Raw genomic sequence first — 23,237 nt, 5'->3', positions numbered from 1 at the left:
ATAATAAACTCCTCTTGGCACACCGCCAGTGTTGCAATCCCTGGAGCAAATGCTAGAAGCAGAACTGAAGCCTGGGTGGTGCTCCCACCTACTGGACAGAAGCTAAATGACTTGAGTATGCCCCCTCCCCCTCACTGTGAAGAATGTTTATGAAGGTCAGAGCTTTATTGGTCTAGAGGACCTTGTCTTTGTGTTTTCCTCTTAGCCACTGGTTAGGATGGCCCCCCAGGTTCTCACACTGAGTAAGGGGATGGAGTGAACACAGTTCCCAGGTTGCTTATTTGGATACACACATTGTTCTTGTCAGTGAGGGCCTTATTCTCTGGATTTCACAATTTGCCTAATTTCCTCTAGTATTTCTCAACCTTAAGACAAATTTCCCATGTTGGCAATCTTAAGAAGGAATCCTGACACCAAGAGGCCTTGGATGTAAAAAAAAAAAAGAAAAGAAAAGAAAAAAACCCCAAAAACCCACTAGCCCCCCTGCCCCCCTGCCATTTCCTGTGCTATTCCACGGTGACATTGTTCTCTTATCAATCCTTTTTCTGCTGTTTGGTTAGCCTTTTCTCTAAATGTGATATTCCTTTCCCTTGATGCTCTTTAAGCTCTGAGCTCAAGAATGAAGTCACTGTTGTACACAGCTTCAAAGGCAAAAGCACTGGGGAAATGTGCAGGAGGCCCCATCCCTGGATTGGTGTGGGAGTCTGAGGATTAAAGGAGATGGGGATGTGACCCTGGGACTAATGTGTGCATTATTCTTTTTGGCTGTAGGAATCTGCCCCTGTCCATTGGCATTTCCATGCCCATTGTCACCATCATCTACATCTTGACCAATGTGGCCTATTACACCGTCCTAGACATGAGGGACATCCTAGCCAGTGATGCCGTTGCTGTGGTAAAGGATTTTCACTAGCAGAAGGCTGAGGGTGTGTTTGTGGGCTTCTCGGAATCCTGCAGCTCCAGTCCTGGAGAGGGGGCAGTCCTTGAAAGGAGTATGCGTAGGGGCACCTAGCTGGCTCAGTTGGTCGAGTGGGCAGACTCTTGATCTTGGGGTTTAGGGTTTGAGCCCTGTTTGGTGTAGGGATTACTTAAATCTTAAAAGTATGCTTCGGATACTGTGTTTACAAGGTTGTCACTCCAGCTGTGGAAGAAGGGTTGGTTAGTTTAGGGGCCGTCTCGGGGCATGCCTGCATCCTTTTTAGATCCTGCTAATGACTCGTTTTTGTTCCTTTCCCTTAGACTTTTGCAGACCAGATTTTTGGAATTTTCAACTGGACAATTCCGCTGGCGGTTGCGTTATCCTGCTTTGGTGGCCTCAATGCCTCCATTGTGGCTGCTTCTAGGTAGGAGTGGTGCCTTTTACGGGGGGTTTGTGAGGAGCTATGGCGGGGAAGGGTAGGACTTACAGGACCCAGAGTTTAGTCACCGTGTTCCCCAAGTCATATTTACCCCTTTGTTGTTTCCATCAGCAGCCTCCAGTTCTAATCTCAAAACTGAACCCCATTCCCTATTATTCACTTTTTTGAAGGAGGGCAGTGGGAGGGCTACGAGGCATGTGTTCAGCCCTACCCAGTGTCCCCCAAGTTTCTCAGCCTCTCTCATCTTACCCAAAATAGGCTTTTCTTTGTGGGTTCAAGAGAAGGCCATCTCCCTGATGCTATCTGCATGATTCATGTTGAGCGCTTCACACCAATACCTGCTCTGCTCTTCAATGTAAGTGACCTCAAGGATGGGGCTGAAAGCCAGACTGTGGGGGAAATGTTAACAGAAGTGGGGGCGCCTGGTTAAGCGTCCGACTTCATTTCAGCTCAGGTCATGGTTTCAGGGTTGTGAGATCGAGCCCCACGCTTAGCGTGGAGTCTGCTCAAGGCTCACTCTCCCTCTACCCCCACCCCAATAAATAAATCTTAAAAACCAGAAACCAGTAGAAGCAACTGTTCTAGCTTTCCCAAAACCTTATAGAATTTAATAGAAAAACTATCTTCTCTTAAAAAGAAAAAAAAAAGTAACCTCCTCTGGTCTAGGATAAAGCATAAAGTACACTGAATATAATGAAATGACTGCCATGATAGTAAATGACATAGTGTTTAAGGGAAAAATGATCTTCCATGGGAATAGAAGGTAAAGGAGAAAGACTTCTTGGACAAAGTGCATTTGTTTTGTTTTTAAAAAAAGATTTGAGAGGGCGCCTGGGTGGTTCAGTTAGTTAAGCGACTGCCTTCGGCTCAGGTCATGATCCTGGAGTCCCAGGATTGAGTCCTGCATCGGGCTCCCTGCTCAGCAGGGAGTCTGCTTCTCCCTCTGACCCTCCCCCCACTCATGTGCTCTCTCTCTCAAATAAATAAATAAAATCTTTAAAAAAAAAAAAGATTTGAGAGAGAGCATGTGCACAGGGGGTGAGGGGCAGAGAGAGAGGGTCTTTTAAGCAGACTCCTCAGGGAGGGCGGAACCGGACATGGGCTTGAACTCATGACCCTGAGATCCCCACCTGAGCCAAAACCAAGGGTCAGACACTTAACTGACTGAACCACCCAGGCGCCTCTAGACAAAGTACATTTGAAGTGGATTTTTAAGGTTAGGTTGCAAAAAGTGGAGATGGGCTTTAGGTTAAGAGAAACAGTATGGGGGGGGGCACCTGGTTGGCTCAGTCAGTAGAGCATGCTAACTCTTGGCCTCGGGGGGGGGGGTCATGAGTTGGAGCCCCATGTTGGACTTAAGATTACTTAAAAAATAAAAGGCATTAAAAAAAAAAACCCCAAACTGTATCAAAGTCCTGGGCTAAAGCAGCTCACGTGAAGTTGGGTAGTAGGAGATAAAACCTGGAAATGTAGGTTGGAGCCATTATGGAGAGACTCTTCAGCAAAAGATTTGTGAGGAATTGTTTTGATCTGTGGCAAAGGTTTGAAGCATGGGCCTGAAAAAACAATTGAGAGGCCCCTGGCTTACTAGAAAAGGAAGGAGATATTGTAACTCGGGTGCTGAAGCGTGTGGGAACAGAAGAGGACGGGGGGGGGGGGCAGGGGAGAGGCGAGACGCTAAGGACTTGAGAAGGGGCTGGATCTGTGGGAGACCAAAGAGGGGGAAGCGCGCCTCCAGTGACAGGCCGAGAGGAGCTGACGTGGGCCTGTGCCTGCAGGGTGTCATGGCACTGATCTACCTGTGTGTGGAGGACATCTTCCAGCTCATTAACTACTACAGCTTCAGCTACTGGTTCTTTGTGGGGCTCTCTATTGTGGGTCAGCTTTATCTGCGCTGGAAGGAGCCTAATCGGCCTCGTCCCCTCAAGGTACTCTACCTTCATCCTCCCTTTGCGTGGGCCTCAGGGGTGGTAGGGTGTGGAGATGAAGGGGATGGAAAGGCTCAGTGCCCTGATCTTCACAGGAGAAACTTACTATAGCTGCCACTCTGAGCTCACCTTCAACTGTTTCCTCTGTGCCCTCCAGCTCAGCCTGTTCTTCCCCATTGTCTTCTGCCTCTGCACCATCTTCCTGGTGGCGGTGCCACTTTACAGCGATACCATCAACTCCCTCATCGGCATTGGCATCGCCCTCTCAGGCCTGCCCTTCTATTTCCTCATCATCAGAGTGCCAGAACACAAAAGACCTCACTGCCTCCGAAGGATTGTGGGTAAGCCTTTGGATCTTCAAGATGATTAGCTATTGTATGGCTTTCTCCACCCCCCATCTGGTACCCGCCATCATCAGCTTTGCCCTAGCCCCTTCCTGTTGTTAACTATAAGGCTTAACGGAATTATCCCTCAGGCCAGCCCCGGTCAGTGCCACCTGAGTTGAGCTCAGCTGACCTCTTCTCAGTTCTGACTCACATTTCTCTTTGTAGCATCCGCTACATGGTACCTCCAGGTCTTATGTATGTCAGTTGCTGCAGAGATGGATTTGGAAGATGGAGGAGAGATGCCCAAGCACCGAGATCCCAAGTCTAACTAAATACCATCTAGAATCAATCCTGAGATGTGGAAAGCAGGGGCTCTTGTCCCTTACTGGCTGGAGCCAAGGAAGATGAAAAGGAAAAGTACATCTCTTTGTTGAAGCTGCTCAGACCAGGGTTCTGGACAGGTGCCTTCAATTTTCGAACTTGCTGTTTGAGAGATGAAAAGTAATTTATTTGTTTTGCTACACATTGCTTTATTGTCCCTTTTAAAAAAATCTGGAACAGACTGTGGTGGGGAGCATGTCAGGTGTGGGCTTGGTTTTACTAGTAGCACATTCCCACGCGTTAAGATAGTCGCTCACCTCTGGGTGTGCCCACCCACTCCTTTTCCTTTAAAAGGGCCAATAATGCTCCGAACTTCCTGTCTCCTTTAGAGAGACATGAAACTGTCACAGGTGCTAGATAATAAAAGGGTTATGTTCTAAACTTTGAGTGACTTCATTTTATTTTATTTATTTATTTTTTTTGAGTGACTTCATTTTAGATAGGTCTTGGGGATAGTTCTCATCAGGCTAAGAGGAACACTAAAAACAGTCTTGTGCTTGAAAGTATCTTAAGTATTTCTTTCCTCTCAAGTCAGGTGCTGGTGGCTGATGCAGCCACTCTCTATACAAGAGAACACACCTAAGCTGCTTAGCAAAATTATTTTATAGCATCCTGAGATAAACCCATGTATGGGGTGGGAGTTTAAGCTCGTAATGCCAGGTTACACTGCTGAGGCACTTCCAAAGAGCACAGGCAGGAGCAATCCCCAACTGATCTAGTCTTCAGTTTTCTGAAGCACACCATCCGTTTCCCTGTTTAATAAGTATCCGGAAGCAGCATGTAGTTTAGAGGTTTACTGATTCTGTGGCTGGCAAGATCACCTGGCTCTTTTACACTTAGGTGTGAGAGTCTGTAATGGAATCCACTTTTAAAAGGAAGATCGCGACACCCCACGGTTCGCAGAGCTGGGGCAAGGACTCTGTGTCAAATCTGTTCTGACGCCGAGTCTTTGAAGAGAGAGCTCCTACCAGTCTGAGCAGGAATGGAATTCAGCCCAGCGTGTCACGCCAGGGCTGCTTTGGCTTGGCACTGCTGCTGTTAGGGGTGCTGGGAGGCTGATTCTTTCCATGCTGTAGCAATGGGTTGTGGGTAAAGGTCTGTCGTAAGGGACCTAGGGCAAGAGAAAACAAATCTCAGTGAACGAAGGAAAGGAAGAAACAAATCACAGAATTTAGCCTGCAAGGGTTATTTACCCCTGGCAGCTAGTTCTAAGTGATTCTGCATGCGTCGTTCGCGCTCTTTGAGCTGATGCGCCAGTTCAGCATTCTTCCATCCTGTGTAAAGAGGAGGAAGACAGTGGGTCCTAGGCCCATTTTTAGACTACTCCCCCCCCAGTCCCATTTCACTGAGGACAGACCCTTACCTCTTTTGAAGCTTTTTACAAAACCTTCCCGTGGAAGTAATTTATTGGAGTCATGCACGACACGCTGGGGGATTTTCAGTATAGTCCGTACGGCTGGGATCCGAAGACAAGCCACCTGGACCAGGGAAAACATATTGGAGGAGAGCCAATACATGAACACCGCCTGAAGGAGAAGAAAGACACAGTACTCAGGAGCTGTCCTCTGCTGTCAGCTTGATGGGAGATGGCTAGGCTAGATGGAAAGGCTTGGAGCCAGCTCCTAAGCCATTACCTACCGTGGGGAAATGGATAGTTATGGGCAACACCGCTAGGGGCATCACTCTGATCACATTTCTCATCCACTGAAGATCAGAACTTTGCACGCCAGTCTCTGCACCTAACTGCCAAAAAAAAAAAAAGGCAATTGCACGTCATTTCTAGAGAATCTGGCTCAGATTTCAACCCATCAATTCTACTTTATCTCTACTCCCCACTTTGCAGGCCTGGCACTTAAGCCAACCTGGGCTTACCTCAAGGACACCCCACATTGTAGCAGTGACCACCAGTGGTAACATGTAGGTGGGGTCAGACAGTGTGAGATCCTGGAACCACAGGAGGCCACCTGTCTGCAGGCTGGGCACAGGAAGGTTGGCCATTTCTCTCAAGGCAATGAAGAAGGAGATGAAGATCGGGGCCTATTACACAGGATAAACAGTGTCAGGACCTTTTAGCAAAGGGGACATTTTCATTACTCCATCATTAAAAACCTTACCACCACCCCCACTTTTTGGGGGTATAGGGCATGGGAAACACAGGAGTTTATCTGACTGGTGTAGGATAAAATAAGAAGGAAAATGTTTTTGCTTACCTGAGTCAGAGGTAGAATAAGAGGTCTAAAGAGTTTAACATCATGCTTTTTCTGGTAAAATGTCATTTCCGAGGAGGCCTTGTAAACTGTGAATGAGGGGAAGTTAATGGTTGGGCTAATAATTACATCGATGGAGGTGACCATCCTTACCACCTGGCCCATAAGATTTCTACCTGACCCTGGCCAGTCACTGGAAACATTAGGCCCAAGAAGCAGGTAGATCTTTAGAACTTGCCCACTTCTAGCAACCCTCAGCAGAATGTCAGGAAAGTGCAAACATGGTCCTCTCCTATGCGCATTCTGCAGTTGACTCACACTCAGCATCGTCTCCTGCCAACTTGGCCTCTCTGATTCGAGTGGAAAACTTCTGGATCTCTGGCAAGTGGTTGTGGATCTTGGCTGCTTCTCGCTGGCCCTTCACGATGAGAGGAAACACCAGGCAGCGGGCAAGGACAGTACCTGGAAAACACAAACTAGGACTGGAGTGAAATCAAAGCAGTTCTGCAGTTGGAAGGTTGAAGGTTTTTAGGTCCTCACTGAAAGGGTCTTTTTTTATTATAGTCTTTTCAACACTGTGATGCCTGCTGAAGGAACCCAAAACAAAGGGCAGGGGTGACTTGATCCTTCAAGGCTCAGTTCTCTGCTTTGACCTCACAAAAGTCTAACACTAACTTCTGTAAGCAAATGGCCAGGGATACCGTTTATTTCCTCGAACAAAAGGTGAGAGAAGATACTTTTCTAGATCAGTGGTATCTGAACTTTTCTATTATCAATGGAATCTCCCTACCGTCAACTCTTAAGTGTAGCCCCAATATACATAAGAGATAAAACCGAGCTGCTCTGAGAGAGAGAGTAGTCTGGCTACAGAACTGTTCAAGCTCTGGCCTTTGCTTTTCTCAGAGGCACCATACACAACTCTGGGAACTTCAGGAATGAAGTCTGAAGGCCCCTATCCTAGAAATCCCTAGGGTAGGAATTAATCTGGTGGCTTACTCCTTTAGCTCCTCCCCATTTCCTATACTTCCTATTTCCTGATCATTCCAAAAATACTGATAAACTAATCAGTAGACAAGCAAGAGGGTCTGGGCTGAGAAGAGAAGGTGGTGGTGTGGCGGCGGGGGGGGGGGGGTATATGGGCTTAGGCTTTATCAACATTATAATGGCTGATATGGGGTGGGAAGAGAAGGAAGCTAAGGATGAAACCGAGAATACTAGCCCTGAAGGAGTGGACTGAGAACTGGGCAATGGCAATGGAAAGATGTGGTCAGAAAGACAAGAAAATCAGGAAAGATGATCACAAAAGCCAAGGGAGAGATTTCAAGGTCTAAAATGTCTAATACAGGACCCTAGGCCCAAGGGGATCAAAATGGAGGAGTAGGAAAGATCCTGGGCTTACATCCTCTCAAGGATATACCAAAATCTACAACTACATATAGAACTATCGCTGTGTAAAGAACTTTGCAAAACAGATCTTACACACCTAAGGATATGAAGAAAAAGTCATTCTGAGTTGGGTAGGAGGCAGAGACAAGGTCTAGTCAGGACCCACGAGTAGGAGGGATATCACAACCATAAAGACTCTCCCTGTGAAACAAGGGGTCCAAGCCCCATATTGGGTTCCCAGCCCTACACTAGGAAGACCAGCCCCTACAACCTCTGGTTTTGAAAACCAGCAAGGCTTATGCACAATCTCACTTGCTGAAGTTCCAGCACAGAGGCCGCAGTTTGAAAAATGCCTGGGCTACACGCGAAGGAGATGCATGGACTGATTTTAAGGCATGTGCTGGCAGGGCAGGGATCTGTCGGAACATTCTCTGGGGATGGACGAGCTGGCAGGCACCATTTCTGACATTCTCCATCTACTGTGCTAGCACCAGCTTGCCCAGCCCAACCGACCCACAGGCCAAGAGCCCTTCTTAAGGGACTCCCTGCCCCTGCCACACCCAGCAGGTGGCCTCAGCCTGCACCAGAGCCACCCCCACCAAGCAGCCTCTGCCCTGCGTATACGAGAGCACCTGCAGCAGCTGGACTTCACAGTCTGCCACACAGCAGGCCTGCCCTTCCCACAAGCGGAATGGAGCTGTCACAGCTGGGCTTTGTAGCCAGCTGTGCTGAGGCCAACCCCCCACACTTACCCACCCAACAACAGTAGTGGCTGGACCTCTCAGACAGAATGATGGACAGCCCTGCTTACCAGCATACCTGAAGAAGTTGTGGCTGAGTCTTGCAAACAGCTGTGTCAGGGGGCAGCCCTGCAAACCACTGAGTCTACACCAACAGTGACCCAGCCACAAGAAGATGGTGCATGCAACCCACACAAAGAACCCCTAGGGCACCTGCTCAGGTGACTAGGAAGTTTGCACTACTGGACCTCACAGGATACCTGCAAAAAGCTACTCCCCTTCAAGGCCAGGAGACAGAACTGATCTAAATAATACAAAGAAACACAGGGTTAGGCAAAATGAAGAAAGAGTATGTTCTAAATGAAAGAATACAAAACCTCAGAAAAAGAACTAAACAAAAGAGATGAGCAATCTACCAGGTAAAAAGGTCAAAATAATGGCCATAAACATACTCACCGAACTCAAAGAATGAACACAACGAGAACTTCAACAGAAAGTATATAAAAAAAAAAAAAACCCACAAAAAACCAATCAGAGCTGAACAATACAGTAACTGAAATAAAAAGTCCACTGGAGAGATTCAAGAGCACATTAGGTGATGCAGAACGAATCAGTGATCTGGAAGACAAGGTAGTGGAAATCACCCAACTGGAACAGCAAAAAGGAAAATACTAAGGATAGTTTAAGGAACTTTTGGGACAACATCAAGTATAACTAACATTGGCATTATAGGGATCCCAGGAGAAGAAAGAGAAAGGGACAGAAAACCTGTCAGCTGAGAAATTCTCTAACCTGGCAAAGGAAACAGACATTCAAGTCCAGAAAGCACAGAGAATCCCAAAAAATTGAGCCTAAAGAGACTCACACTAAGACTGGTTAATCAAAATGCCAACAACAGTTAAAGAATCTTAAAAGCAAGAAAAAAAAAAAAAAAAACTAGTTACATACAAGGAACCCCCACATAAGACAATGAGCTGATTTTTCAGCAAAAACTTTAAAGGCCAGAAGAGTGGCACAATATATTCAAAATGCACCTGGCAAGGTTATCACTCAGACTAAAGGAGAGATAAGGAGTTTTCCAGACATGCAAAAGCTAAAGAGTTCATCAACACCAGACCAGCCTTATAAGAAATGTTAAAGGACTTCTCAAAACAGAAAAGGCCATAATTAGAAATAAGAAAATTATTAAAAAAAATCTCACTGGTAAACATATAATAAAGGTAGTGGATAACTACCTACCTATGAAGGTTACAAGACAATAGTAAAATCATCTAGACCAACAATAATTAGTCAAGGGATACTCAAAATATTAAATTCTAAGATACGAGGTCAAAACCAATGTGGGGATTTATTTTTTTGTATAACCTACCCACTCAAATTATTATACAATTATTTCACAGGCTTTCTAAATAAAAGTTTTAAACCTTGGGGGAAAAAAAAAACAAAATGTAGGAAGCGGGGGGACTAGTACTTTTAGATTCCACTTGAACTTAAAGCAACCATCAACTTAAAATAGATTTGTATACATACAGTGTTAAATATTAACTTCATGGTAACTATAAATCAAATACCTATAACAGACATGCAAAAATAAAGAGAAAGGAATATAAACATAACACTAAGGAAAGTCCCCAAATTATGAGAACAAGAGAAGACAGAGACAGAGAAGAACTACAAAAACAACCAGAAATCAATACAATGGTAAGAAGTAGGGGTGCCTGGCTGGCTCAGTCAGTAGAGCATGTGATTCTTGATCTGAGGGTCCTGAGTTCACGCCCCATATTGGGTGTAGAGATTACTTAAGAAAATGGTAAGAAGAATATATCTATCAGTAATTAAGTGTAAATGAACTACATGTTCTAATCGAGATATAGGGTGGCTGATTAAAAAAAAAAAAAAGACCCATCTATATGCTGCCTACAAGAGACTCACATGTGAGACATAAACAGACTGAAAGTGATGGAAAAACATATTGCATAAGGATGCCTGGGTGCCTCAGTCGGTTAAGTGCCTGCTTTCGGCTCAGGTCATGATCCCAGACTCCTGGGATCGAGTCCTGCATCGGGCTCCCTGCTCAGCGGGGACCCTGCTTCTCCTCTGCCTCTGCCTCTCTCTCTGTCTCTCATGAATAAATAAATAAAATCTTAAAAAAAGATATTGCATGGAAATGAAAAGAAAGCTGGGGAGGCAATACTTGTATCAGACAAAATAGTAACAAGAAACAAAAAAGGGCATTATATAATGAATAAAAGTATCAATCCAAAAAGAGAATATAACACTTGTAAATATCTATGCACCCAACACAAGGGCAGCTAAATACATAATGGAAATGTTAACAGACAAAAAGAAATCGACATTTATTATTTATTTATTTTTTAAAGATTTATTTATTTATTTGAGAGAGCGAGAATGAGAGAGAGAGAGAGTACGTGAGAGGGGGGAGGGTTAGAGGGAGAAGCAGGCTCCTTGCCAAGCAGGGAGCCCGATGCGGGACTCGATCCAGGCACTCCAGGATCATGACCTGAGCCGAAGGCAGTCGCTCAACCGAGCCACCCAGGCGCCCCAAGAAATCGACAGTTATACAATAAAGGTAGGAGACTTTAACACCCCATTAACATCAATGGATAGATTGTCCAGACAGAAAATCAGTAAGGAAATTGTTAAACAACACGTAACACCAGACGGACTGGGTTGCCTGGGTGGCTCAGTCAGTTAAGTGTCTACGTTTGGCTCAGGTCATGATCCCAGGGTCCTGGGATTGAGCCCCATGTTGAGCCTGCTTCTCCCTCTGCCCCTCCCCCTGCTTGTGTTCTCTCTCTCAAATAAATAAAATCTTAAAAAACAAACAAAAAAACACCCACAAAAACACAAGACCAGATGGACTTGATAGATAGACACAAAGCATTCCATCCCCAAAAGGCAGAATACATGGGTGCCTGGCTGGCTCAGTCAGAAGAGCATGAGACTCTTGATCTTGGGGTAGTGAGTTTGAGCCCCACACTGGGTGTAGAGATTACTAAAAATAAATAATAAACTTAAAAACAAAAAACAAAAAAAACAAAACCCCCAAATGGCAGAATACACATTCTTTTCTAGTGCACATGCAACATTCTCTAGGCAATATCACATGTTAGGCCCCAAACCAAGTCTTAACAAATTGAAGACTGAAATCATATCAAGCATCTTTTCCAATCACAATGGGATGAAATTAAAACTCAATTACAAGAGGGAAAAATGGAAAAACCAAATATGTGGAGGCTAAACAACATGCTACTAAACATCCAATGGGTCAAGGAAGAAATCAAAGAAATAAAAAAACAAGATAAATGAAGATGGAAACACAATAGTTCAAAACCTATGGGATGCAGCAAAAACAGTTCAAAGAGGGCAGCTTATGGGAGTATAGGCCTACCTTAGGAAACACGAAAAATCTCAAATAATCTAACCTTACAGCGAAATGAAAGAGAATAAGAACAAAGCCCAAAGTTAGTAGAAGGAAGGAAATAATGAATATTAGAGCAGAAATAAATGAAACAGACTAAAAAAGCAATGGAGAAGATCAACAAAACTAGAGATGGTTTTTTAAAAAAGATAAACAAAATTGCTAAGGCTTTAGCCAGACTCATCAAGAAAAAAAGAGGGCCCAAATAAAATCAGAACTGAAAGAATTAACCACCAACACCACAGAAACACAAAGGATTGCAAGACACTACCATAAATAATTATATAAATAATTATATGCCAACAAATGGGACAACCTAGAAGAAATGTGTAAGTTCCTAGAAACATACACTCTTCCAAAACTGAACCTGGAAGAAATAGAAAATCTGAACAGACCAATTAGTAGTAATGAAATTGAATGGGCAATCAAACTTCCATCAAACAAAACTCCCAAGACCAGAGCTTCACAGGTGAATTCTACCAAACATTATAGAGGACTTAATACCTATCCTCTCAAACCACTCCAGAAGACAGACGAGGAAGAAAAGCTTCCAAACTTATTCTACAAGGCCAGCATTACCCAGATACCAAAACCAGACAAAGACACTAAAAAAAGAGAAAACTATACAGGCCAAAATCTGTGATGAACATAATAGATGCAAAAAACCTCAACAGAATATTACCAAACCATATTCAACAATACATTTAAAGGATGATTCACCCTGAACAAGTGAGATTTATTCCGGGAATGCAAGGATGGTTTAATATTCACGAAATCAGTGTGATTTACCACATTAAAGAAAATGAAAGAAAAATTGTATGTTCATCTCAACAGATGCAGAAAAAGCACTTGACAAAATTCTACATCTGTTCAAGATAAAATCTCTCAACAAATTGAGCTGAGAGAGAATATACCTCACCATAAGAAAGGTCACAGATGAAAAACCCACAGTTAAGGGGCGCCTAGGTGGCTCAGTCTGTTAAGCATCTGCCTTCGGCTCAGGTCGTGATCCTAGGGTCCTAGGATCAAGCCCGGTGTCAGGCTCCCTGCTCAGCTGCTTGTGCGTGCATGCTGTCAAATAAGTAGAATCTTAAAAAAAAAAAAAAGAAAAATGAAAAACCCACAGTTAACATCATACCCAATTAAACACTGAGAACAGTTGTTTTAAGATCAGTAAGAAGCCAAGTATGTCCATTCTTGCCACTTTCATTCACACAGCCCTGGGAAGTCCTAACCACAGCAAAGAAAAAGCTATAAAAGGCATCCAAGTTGGTAAAGAAGTAAAACTGCCACTATTTGCAAATGACATGATAATGTACATAGAAAGCCCTAAGGACTCCACTAAAAAAATTACAAGTAATAAATGAATTGGAGTAAAGCTGCATGATACAAAATTAATATACAGAAATCTCTTGTGTTTCTATACACTAATTATGAAGTAGCAGAAAGACAAATTAAGAAACAACTCCATTTACGATTGCACCAAAAAGAATAAAATATCTAGGGGTAAATTTAACTAAGCAGGTGAAAGACTTACATTCTGAAAACTGTAAAAAACACTGATAAAAGAAATTGAAGACAACACAAATAAAAGACACAGCATGCTAATAGACTGGAAGAATACTGTTATAATGTCCTTTCTACCCAAAGCAATCTACACATTCAATGCAATCCCTATCAAAATACCAATGCCACTTTTCATAGAACTGGAACAAATAATCCTAAAAGGTGTATGGAACCACACGAGACTTTGCATAGCCAAAATAATCTTAAGAAGAACAAAACTGAAGGTATCACAATCCCAGATGTCAAGATATATTACAAAGCTATAAAATAGTAATGTACTGGCACAAAAATAGACACATAAGCCAATGGAACAGAGTCCGGAAATAAACCCACACTTATATAGTCAATTAATCTTTGAAAGGATGGCAAGAATATACAATGGAGAAAAGAGTCTCTTTAATAAATGGTGTCATTAAAAAAAAAAAATGGACAGCCACATGCAAAAGAATGAAACTACATCACTTTCTTACACCATATACAAAAATAAACCAAACTGGATTAAAGACTTCAATGTGAGACCTGAAACCATAAAACTCCTAGAACATAGGTAATAAACTTTTGGACATCAGCCTTAGCAATATATTCCTGGATATGTCTCCCCAGGCAAGAGAAACAAAAGCAAAATAAACTATTGAAACTGTACCAAAACAAAAATCTTTTGCACAGTGGAGGAAACCATCAACAACAAAAAAGGCAACATACTGAATGGGAGAAGATATTTGCAAATGATATCAATAAGGGGTTAAAAAAATAGTACAATTAAAAAAGGCAGAGGACCCGAACAGACACTTCTCCAAACACATGTGGATGGCCAACAGACACATGAAAAGGTGCTAAATATCACCATCAGGGAAATGCAAGTCAAAACCAAAATGAGTTACCACCTCAACACCTGTCAGAATAGCTAGAATCAAAAGACAAGAAATAACAAGTATTGATAAGCATGTGGAGAAAAGAGAACCCTGGTGCACCACTGGTCAGAATGCAAAATAGTACAGCCCTGTGTCCAGCTCCATGCTCAGTGGGAGTCTGGAAAGAGTTTCTTCCTCTGCCCCTCCCCCCACTAATGCACACACTTGCTTTCTCTAAAATAAATAAATCTTAAAAAAACACCCAAACCCCCAAACAAAAATATATATGCACTGCTAAGTTCACTGCAGCATTTATAATAGTGATGATATGGAGGCAACCTAAATGTCTGTTGACAGATGATAAAGAAGGTGTGGTGTATAAACACACAACAGAATATTATGCAGCCATAAAAAAGAATGAGCTCTTATCATCAGTGACATGGATGGACCTATAGGGTATTAGGCTATGTGAAATAAGACAGAAGAAGACAAACACCGTATAATTTCACTTAACATGTGGAATCTAGAAAACAAAACAGACTCACAGATACAGAGAACAATCTGTTTGCCAGAGGGGAGGGGACTGGAGAAGATGGGCAAAATAGGAGGAAATTAAAAGGTACAAACTTCCAGGGGTGCTAGGCTGGCTCAGTCAGTGGAACACGCGGCTCTTTATCTCGGGGTTGTGAGTTCGAGCCCCACACACCCAATGTGTGGGTCAGGATTATGACCCTGAGATCAAGAGCTGCATACTTCATCAACTGAACACCAGCCAGGCACCCCAGGGATTGCTTAAATAAACTTAAAACAACAACAACAAAAAGTACAAACTTCCAGTTACAACTAAAGATGACCTAGGGATGCAATGTACAGCATAGGGAATATAGTTAATATATTGTAACAACTTTATATGGTGACATGGTGATCACTTCATAATATACATATATGTTCAATATATATATGTTGAATCACTATCACTAATATAATATTGTATATAAACTACACTTCAATAAAATAAACTGGAAAAATGTGTCCAACACAGAAAGGTCAAGTATGAAAAGAATAATGGGTTTAATAATGATGTCACTGACAAAATGAGGTGGTATTAGTAAGTCAGATTGCTAAAAAGGTCAGACTGCTGAGTGTCAAAGAGTGGAAAGAAAGAAGTCCACTGCATGCAGAACAGTCTTTTAAATAACAGCTATGAAAGGAGAAAGAACTAAGGATGAAAAGAAGGGACTTTTCCTCAAGAAATCCACGGTATATTTGAACATGTTTGTATTTTCAGAACAGGGCAGTAAAAAGAGAGAAGCTGAAGACCTAGGGAAAAGGATGATCACTGGAGCAAGGGTAGGAAGAACAGAATTTAAAGTATAGTCTTAGCCTACAAGAGGAACAATGTGGGCACCTTCCAATTTGGGGGGGGGAGGGGTGGATTTAAGCACCTGGCCTGACCTTCTATTCTCCTAAACCAGGGCAGCTTCATCACTGTTAACAAGGTCTCCTTACTCTAACCCCATGCTCACATTAAATATGTACACTTGTTGAATCCCAGGTGATCCAGTGGTTTTATAATGCCCTTTAATAAAAATAAATATAGTGTATCTAAGGATCAAGAGCCTCTATCCCTCATCTGAATCATCTGCTTTTCTGACCCCTAAACTTCTGCAACTACAGTTGACCCTTGAACAAAAGGGGTTTGAACTGCGTGGGCCCGCTCATATGGGTTTTTTTTTTTTTTTTTTTTAAAGTACTGTACATGTATTTTTCTTCCTTACTTTAAGAATATAGAATACATGTAACATACAAAACATGTACTAATTGACTGTTTACCAGCAAGGCTTCTAAGAGTAGGCTATTAGTAGTTAAGTTTTTGAGGAGTCAAAAGTTATACATGGAATTTCAATGTTGGGTGGGGTTAGTGCCCCTAACCCCCAGGTCATTCAAGGGTCAGCTGTATTTCCTCCATCCACTTACAGAACTGCTGTCTTTAAAGTTCTACCCCCGAAGTTCCCATTTCTATGCTTGACCAGGATGTGTTTCCCTTACATGCAGCAATGGCCCCCCACCAAGGTAGGCCTAGGTTAACATGCATAAATTCCAGTAAGTTCTGAATCAGTCCCACTGGGGTGTATGACCCCAGCCCCAGTTCAGCGAAGCTCTGTCCTGCAGCAGCTTGGATTACATCTGCGGTCTCTCCAGAAGCCACCTCGGGTACTGCTGTGGGTGAGGGAGTTGCAGGAATGACAGGAGGGGCCTGAACCTGTGCAAAAGGAAGTCATGTGTAATACTCAGTAGGGGGGACATACAGAAATCACAGGCCCAAGATAATAACTAGTATCAGGTTGTTCTATGGGCTTTCTACTTTTTGTTCTCCCAGATTAGTCTACAGTGTACAGAGAATTCAAGGCTTAAAAAGGACATTTTATTTTTTTCCTCTAGGCAGGAAGACAAGTTACTTAGAGTAAGATTTCATGACCTCCCTTCCTAAGTTATTTCTTCTATCAGTGTTTTCCAAACTTCAGTCATTTGAGTATCACTGGCACGATTTTGCAGATACTGAAACTGTCGTAATTTTTATTTAAAACAATTCAGTTTTTAAGACCAAAATATTTACTTGGTCTCACCATCAGAAATATTAATACCCACGAAGTCAGTGATATGCAAGTTATAACTTTTCTAATACACATGCACACCTGGAATCCCATCTCCTACACCATCAGCGGCTTGCCACCATTACGGCAAACAATGCCTTGTACATAACATAAATTTCTCCTGCTGTACTCTCATTTTCCCACTGATTTGAAAATCTATCCCAAGTTGAGATGCTACTGTTTTGGGGAGCTGCATGGAGTGTGGCCAGGAACTCTGTGCCACATTTCCCCTCCTTGTAGTTAAAACAAAATAAAAAGAAATCAACCAACAAACGCTACCCCTAACGTCGCAGGGACGAATCGCCTCTTACCTGGGCTTCTGCGAACAAGATCACGGAGGTACTGAGGCCCCGGGGACCAGGGCCCGCGAGGAGGACATAGTGCGGGCGCTCGCAGCACCGGCCGGTTGGAAAGAGGAGCCCTGAGGTCAGCGGTTTCCGCGGCCAATGAGGGGGCCCTGCGACGCTATGGAACTGAGAGAGTAAAAGAAGGATGGAGCCCTTTTTCAGGAACAGATGTCGCCCATCACGCTCATTCGCCACGAAGCTGCCAGCCCGTTACCACAAGTGAAGGCACCACTACTCCGCGCGCAGATGGCTGGCCCGAAGGCATGCAATTGGTGCGGCCAGGCTCTCGGTTACCGTAGACCCACCCCGGAGCACAGAGGTCGAGGCTGAAGTTTCTGTGGCATGGGTGACGACGAGACCCACGAACAGACAACAATACGCGGCCACTGAGCCCGCAAGGTCGGGGAAGTAACCCTTCCGTGGACTCATGCGAGCCGAGGTCAAGAGAGGCAGGTCCCGGTGAGGTCAGCGTCTGCTCAGGCTGTTCCTGGCACGAGCTGTTTCTGGCTCGGGCCACGGGGACAGGGCCGCATCCTGGCGCTCAGCCCTGGGGGATCCTTACCTGACGCTGTGGCCGTAACAAGCGCAGAAGCTCCCGGCGTCCGCACATCAAGCTCATCGCCATTTTGCCGGGAGGAGGACTTGCGCTCGCGCCTGCGCACTCAGAACTTCAGCCTCGCGGGAAGAGGCCCTTTTGGAAATGGGCATGAAGCCAGAGCTGTTGCCACGATCAGGTGGTAAAGGAGACTGGAGCTTAGCGGCCATATTTGAAGTGGGTAAGAAGACGCTAAGGGCCTTATTAACAAGATCCCGCAGGGTGTTCAGGAGATTGAAATGAGATTGAAGAGCCGCCTGAGGGGCCCTCACACAGTGACTGCAAAAACCTGGGGATTTTTTCCTCCATTCTGTAAATCCGTGATTCTCCTCTGATTTGTTGATTTAAAATACAAGTTCCGGACAGTCTTGGCTGTGCTTGGCGTGGCTTTTTCTTGTCGGGTGATACTCGATTCTTACTGCTAGATAATATTGTAATTACAGATTAAGTGAAATGTGAGGGTAGTCCGGCGTCTGACAGAAATTGAGGGAAGGCAGCTTGTAGGAAATATTTTCCACCCAGATAAAAGGACAAAGTTTTAAGAGGGGACCCCCACCTTTCACCTTTCCTTTCCTTAAATGGGGTTGTGTGAGGATCATCTTGTCTAAAGCTGACATGTTGAAGATGGTGGTACGGAAAGAGAAAAACCCTGAATACTTGCTGATGTCCTTCAGGTGCTGCACTAGACTTGGTACCACCTGTATTTAGACTTTGTTGTGTAAGATAATTAAAGGTCTTTATTATCCACACTCCAGGCCTCTGTTGCTTTGGTGTTTGTTTCTTGAAGCTGAAAGCATTCCTAAAGATATATGAGGTGAAATTCTCTCCCAAAGAAAAAAAGATTTCCGTTCAGAAAGGTGGGAATTGGTTATATTTGAACTCCTACAAAGTCTCTCAAATTAGAGTGGCCCCCCTCCCCCCAGAGTGCTTTTTGAATAACCTATAGTTTGGAAAGATACCATAGCCTGAAATTATTTCAGTCCCTTTTATTTGGGGATGATTATGAATGTGATACGGGAAATAAAGGCAGCAGAAAAACTGAATTTCCTTACGACTTACAGCCCGCTGACAAGTCCTTGAAACAGGCCGAGTGACCTTCCTCTAGGGACTCAGCCTCAATGTTAATACTTTGCTAAGGGCAAAAGGCAGTCTTAGCTTAACATTATCTCAACCCCCCAGGATCCTTTAACATATAAAAATTCCTTTGGAAACTTCTTTTTATCTCTATCCCCAAAATATACGTTGGCAGTCATCCCCTAAGCATATGACCCACCGATTTACATCTGAAGGATCTCATGACTAAGGTTTTATTAGACAGTAATAAATGACCTCATCCCAACAATAGCTAGCCCCCCTCAAGGTCCTGGAAACCTTGCTTCCAAAATTCCTTAGAGAAATACGGTATCCCTAACCCCCTCCCAACTTGAAAGTATATAATGCGCCGCTTCTCATGACCCCGGTGCAGCTCTTTCTGCCCCCAGGGCCCTGTCCCTGTTCTTTGATAAAACCACCTTTTTACACCAAAGACAGCTCAAGAATTTTTTCTTAGCTGTCAGCTTTGAATCCTAACATCTTTCCTACATCAAATGTACCTGACAGAAATGGTAAAGATAGGCAAAAAATTTAATCCAGATTTAGTAATAATAGGGGTTATCACCTGTCAATCACGTATGTTGGATATTATTATAAATAAGATTTTAAAGTTTAAGAAATTAACACAGAGGTGATGACAAATATACAGCTACAGGACACTTAGGGGAAAAAAACCCAAACTGTTACTTTGGTGGCCCCAAATGAACCATCGCTGTAGAGCCTTGTATAGCCACTATGGAAAACAGTATGGAAATTTCTCAAAAAAATTAAAAATAGAACTACCATATGATCCAGAAATCCCATGTCTGGGAATATATCTGAAGGAAACAAAAACAATACATCAAAGAGATATCTGCACCTTCATGTTCACAGTAGCATTATGTATAATAGCCAAGACATGGAAACAATCCAAATATCTGTGGAAAGATGAATGGATAAAGAAATTGTGGTATAAATATAGAATGGAAACTTATTCAGTTGCAAAAAAGAGGGACATCCTGCCATTTGTGACAACATGGATGGACCTTGAAGGCATTATGCTAAGTGAAATAAGTCACACAGAGAAAGACATATACTGTATGATCTCACTTTTATGTGGAATTAAAAAAAACTCATAGAAAAGGAGATCAGATTTGTGGTTACCAGAGGCGGGGGGTGGGGAGGTGCAGAATTGGATGAAAGTGGTCCAAAGGTACAGACTTCCAGGTATAAATAAGTACTGGGGATGTAATGTACAACATGATGACTATAGCTAATATGCATATTTGGAATGGTATGTTTGGAAGTTGTTAAAAGAGTAAATCTTAGGAGTTCTCATCACAAGATAAAAACGATTTTCTCTCTTTTTGTATATGAGATGATGGATGTTAACTAAATCTATTGTGGTAATTATTTTATAATATATGTAAGTCAAGTCATTATGCTGTACACCTTAAACTCATACAGTGCTGTATGTCAATTATACCTCAATAAAGCTGGAAAAAAGTTCTCAACACACACAAATTGTAACTATGCAAGGTGATGACTGCTAACTAACCTTACTGTGGTAATTGTTTTGCAATATATATGTATATTAAATTATTACATTGTACACTTATACAATTTTGTGTGTCAATTATATCTCAATAAAGCTGGAAAAAGAAGATTTTGAGGAATATATAAAAAAATTCTAGGGGTGTTAGGGTGGCTCAGTCAGTTAAGCATCCAATTCTTGGTTTCAGCTCAGGTCATCATCTCAGGGTCATGAGATCAAGCCCCTGAGTCGTGCTCTGGGCTCAGCTCAGAGTCTGACTGAGATTCTCTCCCTCTCCCTCCTCCTCTGCCCCTCCCCCTGCTTGCCCAGGCACACACAGTCTCTCTCAAATGAATAAATAAAATCTTAAAAAAAAAAAATTCTACCAGAACTAACAGGTAAATTAGGCAAGGTTGCTGGATACAAGGTCATATGCAAAAATCAACTGCATTTCTATACACTAACAATGAACAATTGGAAAATAAAAAATGCCATTTATAAGAACATCTAACAAAATATGAGTGTAAACAAACAAACAAATCCAAAATATGTGTGTGACTTGTATAGTGACAGCTACCAAACATTACTGAGAGAAAATTTAAAGGTCTAATCAAATGGAGAGATATACCATATTGATGGATTTTAAGACTCAATATTGTTTAGAGGTTGATTCTTCTCAAAGTGATTTACAGCAATCTCAATAAAAATCCTGGCATTTTTGTAGAAATTGACAAATAATTTATATGAAATATTAAATGAAATATATAAAAGACCTAGAATAGACAAAACACTTTTCAAAATAGAACAAAGTTGGACGACTTACAGTACCAGATTTCAGGACTTACTATAAAACAACAATAAAAAAAAACAATAAGCAAGACAGTGTGGTACTGGCATAAAAATAGACATTTAGATCAAAGGAACAGAATAGTGTCCAGAAAAAAATCCTAACATACATGATCAACATATTTCAATAAAATTGCCAAGGCAGGGGCACCTGGGTAGCTCAGTCATTAAGTGTCTGCCTTTGGCTCAGGTCATGATCCTGGGGTCCTGGGATCAGGCTCCCTGCTTGGTGGGAAGCCTGCTTCTCCCTCTCCCACTCCCCCTGCTTGTGTTTCCTCTCTCGCTGTGTCTCTCTCTGTCAAATAAATAAATAAAATCTTAAAAAAAAATTAATAAAATAAAACTGCTAAGGCAATTCAAAGGGAAAAGGAAATTCTTTTCAACAAATGGTGTTGGAATAACTGGATATCCCTATAGAAAAAATTTGATCCTCAACTCTTAGCTTATACTATATATAAAAATTAGCTTAAAATGGCTCACAGTCCTAGGGTTAAAAGTTAAAACTATAATTTTTCTAGAAGAAAGCACAAAAGAAAATCTTAGAGTAGGCAGAGATTTCCTAGACAGGACACAAAAGCATTAGTCATGAAAGAAAATTTTGATAAATAGGACTTCATCAAAATTTAAAATGCTTGCCCTTTGAAAGGCATTATTAGAAAAATTAAAAGGCAAGCATAGACTGGAAAAATAATCACTATATATATCCAACAAAAGATTTGTATCTAGGATATGTAAGCGACTCTTTTTATAACTTACTGATTAAAAACAAAGCAACCCAGTGAAAATGGGCGAATGTTTTGAACAGACATTTCACAAAAGAAGATACTAGAAAGAATAGCCAAAAATCAGGGCGCCTGGGTGGCTCAGTCGAGTGAGTGTCCAACTCTTGATCTCAGTTCAGGTCTTGATCTCAGGGTTGTGAGTTCAAGCCCTGAGCTGGGCTCCACGCTGGGCATGGAGCCTACTTAAAAAAAAAAAAAAAAAAAAAGATAGCCAAAATCACATGAAGAGACACTCAAAATCATTAGTCATCAAGGAAATGCAAAATAAAACCACAATGTTATGATATACTACTACATACCTACTAGAATTCCTGAAATTAATACAATACCAGGTATTGCATTGGGTATGTGAACCAAGTAAAACTTTCATAAATTGCTGGTAGGAATGCAAAATGGTATAATCACTTGGCAGGTTCCTATAAAATTAAATGTACACTTACTAAATGACCAAGCAATACCACTTCTAGCTATTTTTTCAAGAGAAATGAAAATATACGTTCACAAAAAAACTTGTACAGGAGTATTCACGCAGTTTTATTCATAACAATACCAAACTGGAAACAAATATTCATGTGTGTGAATAGATAAATTCCAGGATATTAATACAATGGAATGCTACTCAGCAATAAATAGGAATGGACTACTGATACCCACAACAACATGGGTGAATCTCAGAAACACTATGCTGACCGAAAGAAGCCAGCCACAAGAGAATCCATAATTCAGCTTCATTATCTGAAGTCTAGAACTGTAAATGAATCTAATGTGACAGAAAGCAGATCAGTGATTGCCTAGAGCTGTGGGTGTAAGGGTGAGGGTAGAACTGACAGCAGAGAGGCCAGAGGGAACATTTTGTGATGATAGAAATATTGTACATCTCGATTGTGTCGGCGATTATATAGGTGAATAACATTTATCAAAAACTCAGCAAACGAGTCACTTAAATGGGCACATTTTTTGTGTTATACATCAATACATTTGATTTATAAATGAAAAAAGTTCATAGAAGTCATTGCTCTGTCAAAACAGTGTATTTGCCTCAGTTATCCATAAATCTCATGTAAAAAATTAAAAAAAAATTAATTCTCTGGATAATTATTTTACTTTTTCACCCAGAATGGATATTAATTCTTTGGTATCTTTGAGATATTTGGTGTCTTTGAGAGATACACATAAAGTGCTTCGGCAGTTCTGGAGAGAGAGTGATATTATTTCTAAGTAAG

At 42.2% G+C, this 23,237-nt stretch overlaps 2 protein-coding genes across 7 annotated transcripts in view; one reads left to right on the top strand and one right to left on the bottom strand.

The window, feature by feature from the left end:
- SLC7A7 (solute carrier family 7 member 7) overlaps positions 1 to 4,374 on the top strand; it is an 88,850-nt gene extending 84,476 nt beyond the window's left edge. For all 6 annotated transcript variants that reach the window (XM_036114800.2, XM_078053454.1, XM_078053455.1 and 3 more), the window contains 6 exons: positions 772 to 895; positions 1,240 to 1,343; positions 1,617 to 1,713; positions 3,137 to 3,286; positions 3,444 to 3,627; positions 3,838 to 4,374. In XM_036114800.2, the coding sequence (XP_035970693.1) occupies positions 772 to 895; positions 1,240 to 1,343; positions 1,617 to 1,713; positions 3,137 to 3,286; positions 3,444 to 3,627; positions 3,838 to 3,944 (766 nt within the window). In that variant the 3' untranslated portion in view covers positions 3,945 to 4,374. The remainder of the gene's footprint in view (positions 1 to 771; positions 896 to 1,239; positions 1,344 to 1,616; positions 1,714 to 3,136; positions 3,287 to 3,443; positions 3,628 to 3,837) is intronic.
- Positions 4,375 to 4,772: 398 nt separating this feature from the next.
- OXA1L (OXA1L mitochondrial inner membrane insertase) lies at positions 4,773 to 17,905 on the bottom strand. Its single transcript, XM_036114828.2, has 10 exons — positions 17,749 to 17,905; positions 17,151 to 17,312; positions 16,235 to 16,448; positions 6,519 to 6,662; positions 6,204 to 6,289; positions 5,866 to 6,030; positions 5,632 to 5,736; positions 5,357 to 5,519; positions 5,187 to 5,267; positions 4,773 to 5,104 (listed from the first exon to the last, which is right to left on the bottom strand). The coding sequence occupies exons 1-10, from the start codon at positions 17,809 to 17,811 to the stop codon at positions 4,983 to 4,985; spliced, it is 1,305 nt and encodes a 434-aa protein (XP_035970721.1). The 5' UTR covers positions 17,812 to 17,905; the 3' UTR covers positions 4,773 to 4,982.
- Positions 17,906 to 23,237: the final 5,332 nt, after the last annotated feature.

The sequence above is a fragment of the Halichoerus grypus genome, chromosome 8, assembly GCF_964656455.1.
Source record: "Halichoerus grypus chromosome 8, mHalGry1.hap1.1, whole genome shotgun sequence".
NCBI lineage: Eukaryota > Metazoa > Chordata > Mammalia > Carnivora > Phocidae > Halichoerus > Halichoerus grypus.
The sequence above is the reverse complement of the archived record's forward strand: the minus strand, read 5'-3'. Positions and strand labels throughout refer to the sequence as shown.